This window comes from Zea mays, chromosome 1, assembly GCF_902167145.1.
Source record: "Zea mays cultivar B73 chromosome 1, Zm-B73-REFERENCE-NAM-5.0, whole genome shotgun sequence".
Classification (NCBI taxonomy): domain Eukaryota; kingdom Viridiplantae; phylum Streptophyta; class Magnoliopsida; order Poales; family Poaceae; genus Zea; species Zea mays.
The window spans coordinates 202835174-202846450 of record NC_050096.1 but is presented as its reverse complement, the minus strand read 5'-3'; the positions used below and the strand labels follow the sequence as shown (position 1 = coordinate 202846450).

At 47.2% G+C, this 11277-nt stretch overlaps 1 protein-coding gene across 2 annotated transcripts; it reads right to left on the bottom strand.

The window, feature by feature from the left end:
* Positions 1-2792: 2792 nt before the first annotated feature.
* LOC103643131 (protein indeterminate-domain 16) lies at positions 2793-8020 on the bottom strand. Of its 2 annotated transcripts, XM_008666284.2 has the most exons (4): positions 7271-8020; positions 6666-7068; positions 4624-5660; positions 2793-4540 (listed from the first exon to the last, which is right to left on the bottom strand). In XM_008666284.2, the coding sequence occupies exons 1-3, from the start codon at positions 7416-7418 to the stop codon at positions 4655-4657; spliced, it is 1557 nt and encodes a 518-aa protein (XP_008664506.1). In that variant the 5' UTR covers positions 7419-8020; the 3' UTR covers positions 2793-4540; positions 4624-4654. The 2 variants fall into 2 exon arrangements, with proteins under 2 accessions (XP_008664506.1, XP_008664505.1); XM_008666283.2 differs by having other exon boundaries at positions 2793-5660.
* Between the last annotated feature and the right edge of the window lie 3257 nt (positions 8021-11277).

The following is an 11277-nucleotide window of genomic DNA, read 5'->3' as shown; positions in this document are numbered from 1 at the left end:
CATCGTAACAGCCTAGTACAAATTAAATGGCATGCAGCGCAGTAAGCTATAGTTTTCTTCTGGCTTCTCCACTGCCATAGGCAGCAGCAAGCTTCAAGCGGAAGCGGCAAGGCTGACGAAGAGAAGCGCCAAACACCAGAAATTAGTTTGCATTGGCAGATCCTTATCATCATTATTATATAAACGCAAACCTAAGTGGCGAGCATCTCATGATCGACAGCAAGAGATGGACGACGATCTCCCTTTACATCGTAGCAGCAATATAGTAACGCATAGGCGCCGGACGTCGTCACCTGCACGACGCATATATTCTTCAGTGCCCATCACGTGCAACGAAGCTAGCAATGATCCATCGATCCGTCCGCGAAATGAATATACAGAGCTTTAATTTATTTTGCATCCTCGTTCATCAACCGGTTCAGAGCTCGCTAGCTAGCCCGCTGCATGCTGCTACTACCTAGCGCAGCAGCCAGCCACAGCTAGCTTTGATCTTTCTGCAGAACATTTTGGCATGCATGCATCACAAATCATGGGCGATTGATTCATTTCAGATCGCCGCTGACGAAATTTCAGGAGCTGAGGGCCGCCGTCCGTCGCCGTCAATGCCTGCCGCGGCCGGCCGGTCCGTTGGAGAGTAGTGGCGCTGCAGTGCCACCCAGTACCGCCGCCCCCACACACGCTGCGGGCACAGACAAGGGCAGTAATACTTTCTGCCTATCTTTCAGTGCTATTAGACGGTACGGCGCCAGACACACACAGACAACCGTACCGGAGGGAGAGAGAAGTGTAGGGGAGGGGAGGGGAGGGGTGTGTGTGGAAGTGACATATAGATTTAATGTTTAAATGTATAAATATATATATATATATAAATATATAAATACTAAATTTATTATTATTATTATTATTTAATTTATCAATATATTATTAGAAATAAGATTAAAACTTTAGATAATGTTTTAGGCATCATTCACTCTCCAAAAAAAAGGAAGACATAAAATCTGAATTTGTATTCATATTTTTATATCTATCTTATATCTATCATTTAAGAAGAGTATATAATAAATTTAAGCGTTATATTTATGAATCTTGACGAGCTCAATAATTAAAGAAAAAAATACAAGTTTCTATAGCAGATTTTATATTCTATTTATTCGCGATAAAAAAGACTGAAAATTTAGCATCCAAATAATGATCCGTCATACCTGTCGGTCCATGGATGAGGGAGAGTGGACTGGACACTGGAGTGGAGAGCGGGGGTGGGTGGGCCAGAAAAGTGAGTGAGTGAGTGATGAGTGGGGAGCTTGGCAGGGCACTGAAAACCATGTGTCCACATCTGCTTCCTTGCCCATTTATTATCATCGTTTCTGGGTCGGGTCGGGTCGTGTGTGTGTGTGCGTGTTGTTTTGGACTACCCGTCCCATTGCTGACCCTGAGCTGCAGCAATGCGCTTTGCTTCGTGCTGGGAGACCTCACCCTCAGTCATCGTTCTCTACTTGTGAGCATTTTGCACCTCAGTGCCCGGCAACTCCACTCGCTGTCCCACCTCACGTTCTTCCGCTTGGGTTCTTATATATTATTAGTGCACTTTTGTTGTTATTTTGGTTATCCGTGTAGACTTTTATATGGGTTTTGTATAATGTTCAGAGTAGGGCTCATGTGTATTATTAGCTAGTATTCCAAATTTATTAGTTGTATTAGGCAATACATATTTGCATAACCTGGCCTCACTACCGGAATCAATCGCTTTGCCGAGTGCCTGAAGCACTCGGCAAAGCCTTTAAAAACACTCGGCAAATGCTTTGCCGAGTGTTACACTCGGCAAAGAAGGCTCGGTGAACAGTGCATCGGCAAAGCCTTCTTTGCCGAGAGCTTTTTCTCGGGCACTCGGCAAAGATATTTGCCGAGTGCCAGACAGCACTCGGCAAAGAAAACGGCCGTCTCGGCAAAGACTGACGGCCGTCAGCTTTGGGACGGCCGCTGACGGCCCTTTGCCGAGAGCCCCCTTTGCCGAGTGTTTGACACTCGGCAAACATGTCTTTGCCGAGTGGGGACCTGTGACGAGTGTCCTGCACTCGGTAAAAAGGCTCGTTACCGAGAGCCGAACTTTGCCGAGTGCGGCTCTCGGCAAAGCCATCTTTGCCGAGTGCCCGAGAAAAGGCACTCGGCAAAGCGTCCGGCACTCGGCAAAGGCTCGGATTCCGGTAGTGTCTGTAAACAAATAATAAAACATTCTCAGCTCCCTTGCACTTAGCTTCTGTTACAACATTAAGGCAAGCTGGGTTAACAAATCGGGCAATGTTTTTGTAATTTTATGAGTGGCTAAAAAGGTCTAAAACCTTATAACACTATTGCATATGCTTTATTTCTAAATATAGAACTCTAGAATTAGATTTTCTTTTGTTGACGTATGTTGTATACTTTTCTATTGAATAGATGTATAATAATAAATCATGCTAACATTTTGTTTGGACCTAAAGTTTTTTTTACAAATCACATTAATTTTGGAGTCTCTAAAAAATCAGTAAAAATTTATGAATTTTAGTAATTTATAGTGATCAGGACATTTTTAATACCAAACCCCGGAGGTGAGTGCATACAACACAATGCAATCACCAAAACATGATTTTTACCAAAGACAGCTTACAAATAATGAAATAAACACTATGGTAGTGTGTATGTTTACGAATGTCTAAGTTGTATTGTATAAGGTCTAATGCATACAATCAATTACACCATATACCCCCTGTTTCTCAAGCCTCCTGGGCTACACACCAACGAGTTCCTTCCAAGCATCATAAACCTCCTTTTTTGTTCTCACCTTTTATTTGACAAATGGTCCAATAAGAACAATGTTGTATTGTTCTTATTTCCTTAAGGACAATGTTGTATTGTTTATACAGTCTAAGTTGTATTGTTCTCACCTTCCAAAGAGTTCACATTGCCTTAAGGACAATGTTGGAGGCTGGAGCTGGGTTAACAAAGAATCCCTATATTCGACATTATGGTGAATGGTACATAGTTAGATCTAGTAATAGGACACTGTGACTCATGAACTAGTGCTTTTCTCCACGCCCTTAAGACATCCCACTGCTCCAGCCTCCAACTATGTACCTATAAGCGGTAGTGGCACGCCCATTCTAGCCCTAGTAACTTTTCTCTTTTTTCCCAAAAGAATCTCCAAAAACATTTTTCAAATCCGGGAAGTCCTTCTACAAATTAAGTGGTGCCTTCTCGCAAAAGAAACTAAGAGTTTTTCTAGATGCACCTATATGGTTATATTCACCTTAATTTATGTGTGTTAAAGTGAACTCTGGTAAAAATTAGTTAATAATGTTTTACCTCAATCTACTTTGACATATGTGGGTAGAGATTAATATAGGTGTATTCAAATAAGTGTTAAGGGCTAGTTTGGAAACTCATCCCCTTAGGATTGGATGGGATTGAAGTGGAAATGGATTAATTTCCCTCTCAATCCCCTCTAATCAAAGGGGATTTAAGTTTCGAAACTAGCCCTAAATGGTGTAAAATACCCCTGAATTTAAGTGGTTGGAGTATATGAACGAAGTGGATTAAATGTTAGCTGAAGAGGTAAACCATTCAGTTGAGGTCAGATGTCATGAATTTTCCCCTTGTGCAAAATTAGTGAGAAATCACCTTGTCTTGCAATGTTCTATAACTATAAGAGCATCTTCAACAATGCCTCAAATCAGTGCATCAAACTGAAATACGTAGGGAAAAAAATACTCCAACAGTGCCTCATTTCATAAAATTTGGTCAAAAAATTATAGAGCAGCCTATTAAGTGCCTCAAATATACTGGGTTGTCCTATAATCTAGATTTGAGACTTTACTGTTGGAGCGGGATGTTTTGTTGGTGCCCTAAATTTTATAAAATATACTCCTTTTAAATTATATGATATTTTTCTAGGTCGCGTTGTTGGAGATGCTACATAGACTCCCCAACGCACACAAAAACATGCAATACTATCGTGAATGCCCCGGAGATGCATTGTCGTTAACACTTAAAATATGCCTTCTCATGTCAACTATATATGCCTTTTACCCCTACTACCCAACTCCAATCCCTCTTCCCTGCTGCCATAGTGTAACCAGAAAAACAAATCGTAAAACCGGTAGCACAGTAGCAAAACTGTTGTAGGCTTGTAGCCTAACTGCATCTATCGAGATGTTAGTTTAGCTGAAACGATGACAAGAAGTGACAAGAGCTGCCATGCATGCATTCTTTCTCGGTTTCGACAGCACCAGCTGCAGCCGGAATGCTCCTGCTGAGTCCGGATCGATCGAACAAATGTTATTGTAAGAAAGTCCAACAGCAAGCAAACAAGCGAAAGATTCCATGCACGTCGTAATTAGCTACTAGCTTCACTTTTGCGCTCAAGCATGACTCCCCGCCGGCCGCCGGCCGTGAGAGTCTAGACTAGCACTCTGCACTATCACCACATCTAGTCAGAGACCACCACCAAGCAGCTGCTACCACATCGCACATCCACGATCCATCCATCACGGCCTCTCGTCCATGCCTGCTAGCCAGAAAGGAGTGCATGCATGGGCGAGCTGGGGAGGAAGGAGGAGGAGGGAAAGAAATGTTGCATGCATGACGTACGAGTACGAGATGGCCGGGCGCCGGCCGGCCGCTAGTTGATGTCCATCATCCTAGCGTGGCTCGGCGCGTCGTCGTCGGCGGTGAGCTGCCGGTGGTGGCGGTACGGGTCGTCGTCGTCCACCTCGGCGTCGCCGCCCTCGGCCGTGACAACGGAGGAGACGTAGCTGGCCACCTCGGAGCTCATGGCGCCGCCGCCAGTCACACGCGCCCGGAACTTGCAGCGGCAGCTGTAGCAGGTGACCTGCAGCAGCGTGGCGTCCACCTGCCGCACGGCGTGGTCCCGGAGCGCGTGCGCGCGGCCCAGCTCCGCCTGCGCCTGCTGCCGCATGCGCCGGGCGGCCGCCAGCTCCTGCTCGGCCAGCTCCGCCTGCCGCCGCGCCTGCGCCCGGGCGTCGTCGGCCGCCGCCTTCTCCGCCATCGCCAGCCGCAGCTGCTCCCGGGCCTCCTCCTTCAGCCTCGCCGCCGCTGCCGGCGCCGACGTCTCGCCGTCGCCGCCGCCGAACCCGATCGACAGCTGCAGCCGCATCGGGTCGGCGCCCGGCTGCGGAACATGTACAGCAGGCGAATAATGCGGCGAGGCGCAGCACCTGACGGCAGCTGCAGGAGCTGCACCTGCAGCCCCCTCGTAGTAGCTGGCGGCGCTGCCGCGCGGCGGCATGAGCTGGAGCTCCAGGTTGTGGATGCCTCCAGGACGCTCGTGCGGCGTCGGAGGCGACAGAGCCTGGTCGAACCTGTGGAACGTCGCGGCGGCCGTGGGGCTCGCCATCGCCGGACCAGGCCAGCAGGCGACCTGCTGGCTCACCCCAAACTCGCCGCCGCTTGATGGGCTCGCACTAGACGCCGTCCGAGACAACGCCGCCGCCGCGGCGGCGGCGGCATGCAGGTGACGTTGCTGGGACGTGGAGGCAGCTGCGGCCACGCAGAACCCGGCGCCGGTGCCGCCGCCGTAGCCACCACCACTAGCCGGGGACGACGACGTCTCGGCCCGCGTCCGGCCGGCGTTGCACGTGTCCTGGTGCTCGATAAAGCTCTCCACCCTGTAAAAACGGCGCATCATATGACACCACGTTGTTGCTACTTACCTACACTTACAGGACCCCAAAAGCATAGTAAGCAACGGCTGTATTGTATTGTATTGTATTGTATGTGTGAGGTGGTGAGCCGAGAGGGTTATGGTGATGCCCTCAGCTCCTTAGCTCTCTGTGCATCTGCTGCTGCGGCTGGGGAGTTCCATCCAAGGCCAAGGCCAAGGCCAAGGGGCAAGGGTTTGATGGGATCCGACTTCCAAGCGCTGGGCGCCAAGGACAAGGGTGCGTGACCGAGAGAAGCCAAGGGAGCGATCAGGGGCTGTGCCTGCGCGATCTCTCTCTGTCAGGCGCGAGCTTTGGGGCTGTTTGGTTGGTTCATGGATGGGCAGGCATTCAATGGAGCCCCTGCAAGAGCCAAGCGTGGTAGCTAGCCTAGCCTAGACGTACGCCCCCTCGACCCCGGCCCCCATGGCGATGGCCGATGGCAATGGTGGCACGGCGTGGCAGCAGCAGCAAATGCGAAAAGCAACAGGCGTCGTACGTGTACGTGACTACACGTACACTGATACAGGCAGCCAGCGCTGGCGCCTGCTGCCCTCGGGAATTGTGCCTGTCCCTCCCTGCTTCTCTCTCCTCTCGTCTCCCTGCTCTTGAGTCTTGACGGACTCCAGAAGGAGAGAGACGGACGGAGCGCCTGTTGCAGAGCTGCAGCAGCAACAGCTAGGAGACGAGCGATAAAAAAAGCGTAGTAGTAGTAGATAGACGCCTGGAAAGACAAAGAGTGTGACCCCGCAAAATTTCTCCCAAAAATCATCAAGCCTTTCCGGAGCCCGGCCCTCATTCTTCTGCCAAATCTCTGCAAGAATAAAAGATACGCAGAAGATATACGGGACTAATTGTTGGATTAATTATCTCGTGGCGCCGGCTGATTATAGCGTGGTACGTAGAGGAAGACTAACGCTAATAAACAAAATTAAGGAGCTCCACCAGCATCTGGATCGATCATACTCATACCGGGAGAAGACGCGGCCGCAGTCGCAGGTGTGGCCGCGGGTGCCGCAGGTCTTGAGGTGGGCCTTGTAGTCGGAGTGGACGGCGTAGGCCTTGGAGCAGCGGGCGCAGGCCCACTGGCGGTGGCCGCTGTGCTTGCGGCGGAAGTGCTTCTTGATGCCGACGAGGTCGCCCAGCGCGTGCGAGGGGTCGTGGTGCAGGCAGCTCGGCTCCGGGCACACGAACACGCGCTTCCGCGCCGCCTCCCCGGCCTCCCGCTTCAGCAGCTTCCACGGCACCTTGTGCCGCCGCCGGTGCATCTGCAGGTTCTGGTCGCGCTGGAACCCCTGCCCGCAGATCTCGCACACGTACCGGTCCGACTCCAGCAGCGTCCGCGGCGACAGCGACACCACCTCCGCGTCGGGGTCTGCTAGCTCCATTGTCGCCGGCCGGCCGTGTACGTAGGCCGTAGCCAAGATTGAGTGAGTTTTGTGGAGAGCAATTTAAAAAATAATAATAATAAATAAAGCTTCTTTCTTTCTTTCTTTATATATCTCCATGCTGCCTCTCCACTTGTGTATTACGTCGTGCGTAATTGGATGCATGTTCCGTGAGAGACGGGCGCTTACCAGGAGTGCCGGCGGGACGCCGCTTCTTCTTGGCCCCGGCGGCGCTGGTGGTCGTGGCGATCTGCAGAGACCGGAACGGCTCCGGTGGCGCGGCGGCCCCCGCCTCTGGGGGCGGAAAGGCCGTCGTTGGCGCGCAAGAACTCAACATGGTGTGGTGGGGGTGGCGCCGCGCGCACGGCACTGCCGTCACTTGTGTGCCTCTCCTTCTCGCTAGATCAGTCTTTGGTTGGGTAACAAAATGCCACCCCAAGCAAATCAGCAAACCAAAGAACCGACTCCCTGTATATATCCTCTCTCCTGCAACTGTGCAAACAAATCTCTCCGTGTTCTACTTGCTCTCACGATCACAATTCAAAAGCCTGGAGCTGGAGGTCAGGCGATGGGAATGGGGCAATGGAATTGAGGCATCTCTATATAAGATTGGAGGCCGGAGGGGGAGGTAAATCACTCCTCCGGAGTGCGGACCAGATGAGAGCGAGGACGGAGGAGAGTTGTGAATAAACAAAACAAAAGGGCCGGGGGAGAGAGATGTGGGTACAGCTAGGAATGAATTTGAGAGAGAGAGAGAGGGCGAGGAGAGGGGAGAGGAGAGAGAGAGAGTGAGGGTGGAAAAGGTCTTTGGAGGAGCAGTGTTGTTTTTTTGGCTTTGCTGCTACACAGACAACACCATAGGGGGGAGGGGAGGCAGCTTTCTACCAGCTTTAGGTTTCAGCAGCTTTCTTTAGGATTGCATCATGCAGGGAGGGTGTGTGGGGAGCTCCAGGAAGGAGATGAGTTGGTTGGTGTTTTATTGGGTTCCTGCCTGGTGGGGTTAAGTTTTTTCTTTTGGATCTGGAAGCCAATTACTACTGTCTACTGGTTGCAAGTTCTAGGCCTTCTGGATGTGATGGCTTGGTTCCAAATAATCCGTTTTTATGTCTTTTATATAAAATAACGAATTTTTGTATGGGAGAGCGAGAAGATGGTGTTGAATGGAATGGATGGCTGCACAAAAATTCCTGCTCAGCTCGGCCTATGAAAGAACCTAGGCAGCGCTAGCTATCACATACCAGTAAATTTCAGATTTTTTTTTTAAAAAAAAGTAGGGAGGGATTGTTTTCATTATCCTAGAGAAGGAATCGTCTGTTTTATTTGTCATATAATGACAGTGCACAGGCGAACACTGAAAGAAAGATAACTACACGAATCATTTTTTTAAAAATATGTACGAAAATTTTGATAACCCGTTTTCATTTAATGCCAACAGAACCAGCAGTAATTTTATGTGTAGAGTTATGTTAAAACTAATTATTAACTACTCAATCTGTTTCGAAATATGTATTATCTTAGTTATGCTCATTTCAAACTTATATAACTTCGATAAGTTTTATAGGATGCACCAAAATTAATAACATCACATACTCCCTCCGTCCCAAAATAAAATTTGTTTTGGTTTTTTATTGAATTATTCATACAATACTTGATATGTGTTCTATATAGTGTCTTTATTCAACGTTATCCAGTTGAATATTTTATGACATAAAAATGAAGAGGTAAAACGAATACTATTATTTTAAAATGGACGGAGGGAGTATCGATTTAATCAATTAATCAAAGCATTGCGAATATGTATTGAAGTGGACTTACTTGGTACACGGTAGACCATGTTAATGTATGTTTCTATATCGTGAACAGCTAGAGGAGCCAATCAAGGAAGATCTTGTCAAAAAAAAAAACTAAAATGATGTACCTTTATAACCAATGCAAGGCCATCTATTGATTATCGGTTATGCTATATTGCGAATACATACATTGGATTGAAAAAAAACATGGTTATATACAAATCAACACACCGAAGCTATCAAGCTATAATCACACCGTACGTGGTGAAAAATCGCCTAATGCATGAGAAGAAAAAACACGTATGTATTGACCATGCATATGGTCGAAAGAGCCACGCTAGCTAGCTAAGGGCCTGTTTGTTTCAGCTTATAGATTATATAATCTGGATTATAATCTAAATTATATAATCCAGATTATAATCTAGATATATTATAATCTATATGTAGTTGTTTGGTAGTTTAGATTATACAAATGTAGATTATTCACAAAGACAACAATACCCTTGTTTGTTTATTTAAGGTGAGAAAAGAAGGATGGTATATATTGTAATTTCTACTTACATAACCATGGGTAGTGGGTCTTTTGACAAAATAATCTCAAATAAGCTACTTTTGAGGAGATTATTAGATTATCATAATCTAGGCTTTAGATTATATAATCTGAACCCATAATCTAGTTGTTTGTTTATCTAATGGATTATTTACGCTAGATTATATAATCTGGAGAGATTATAATCTGAAACAAACAGGGCCTAATGCTCGAAGAGGGAATAATCTACTCCATGCTCGCAATGATGCACATGTTTAATTGACCACAAGTGTGCGCCGAGAGCATATATCAAATAAAACTGTCAAAACTAATACAGCAAACCACACGCACTTAAGTTTGGGCCATTAATTCATAATAAAGACATTTGTTCCACGCTCATAACTCCTCGGTAGCTAGCTGTTGTGTGCTACCATACATTGACCCTTTCTTCAGACGCTGTGTAGTCTCGATAGTGTGCGAGCTGCGCTCTCCGATCCTACATGCCGTAGTCGTCGTCGTCGTCGTCTACATGCACCACTGCTGCTCCCTCAGGTGGGGGTCTCGTCTCGTGTCGCCGTCCCCCCGCGCACGCTGCACTGCACTGCACGCCATGCATGCCTCGTACGTAACGCGACCCGGCCGGTACAATACATACACAGGCAGCTAGCTAGCTGCAGTGCAGGACAGCAGAAACGGCTAGCAGCTGCACAAAATTAATAAACAAAGCACCCTCCCTGTCTGTTATCCTTGACTGAAACTTCTCGGATATACTACTATACGTACTTTTTTTTTCTTGGATTTTTTCTGCCTCGTGATTGGTCTGGGCTGGGACGTCGAATTCCAGCCGACCGTACGTATTAAACACATATATATGCGGCCCTAGCTTGTCATGTTTCCTGAAAGGATTCCAGGGAGACGCCTTGCTTAGCGCGAGGGAATGATTGGTTTGGACGCTTATGTGTCTAGAGATGGAGCTGCTGATTACAAAATTAGCGTGTGTCATAATTTATGTTCGAATGGGAGCCACCATATAAGAATATATATATATGGATGGATGGGCTCGCAGTACGTACGCGTACGTACGTGCGCTGGAGTTGTACTTCGCTGCCGGTTTGCCTCCAAATGGAAAGGTTTTATCTACCCCTCTCTCTCGACCAAGCTAGCTAGCGTGTGTGCATTTTGAATCATGCATGGGTTCTTGATTAATATATATATATATATATATATATATATACCGGCTGCATTTTGGATCGATTATGCTAATTGCTAACTTAACTGGTACTTATTGTGTCCTGCTACCAATTATCATTTAGGGCTAATAATATGGTAACTTAGACCTGGTAGTGAAGCAATATACTAATGACTCCTGCTGTGGTGATGGTGAGTTAAAACCCGATAGTGAACCATGAATATGAACTAGTGAACAAATACAAATAACTCTGTCACCCTTGTGTATGATACATGGCCCAACGAGCCAAAAGATGGTGACACGGTACTGAACCGGATTTTGGACGCTGATTTTTTTTATGTATGTTTCTTGCTGATTCTGAAGGAATTTGGAGAGGACCAATCAAATTGGAAAGCTTATTTCTTAAGTTTTTCATGCATATAAAGAATATTAAAAATAGAGTCCACATGTGTCTTGGGCATCAATTTTGTGTCCATTGATCCTTTAGTCTTAAGTGGAGTCAAAGCAGGGGCGGACCCAACCAAAAATTTGAGTGGGGGCCTAAATAGAAACCTACTTACTAATGAGCCTTTACAAATACACTGAATAAGGTAAAAACTCTACTAGAATCAGAAAATTGAGTGGGGGCCTGTGCCCTCACTCAGCCCAACGTGGGTCCGCCCCTGAGTCAAAGTCTAGTTGGACTTGG

Excerpts from the sequence above, each read along its gene's own strand:
- LOC103643131 (XM_008666283.2), bottom strand. The coding sequence starts at position 7,418 with ATGTTGAGTTCTTGCGCGCCAACGACGGCCTTTCCGCCCCCAGAGGCG. Across the intron at positions 7,069-7,270 it reads GCGTCCCGCCGGCACTCCTG|ACCCCGACGCGGAGGTGGTG; the intron begins GTAAGCGCCCGT and ends TGGAGCTAGCAG. Across the intron at positions 5,661-6,665 it reads TGCGGCCGCGTCTTCTCCCG|GGTGGAGAGCTTTATCGAGC; the intron begins GTATGAGTATGA and ends CCGTTTTTACAG.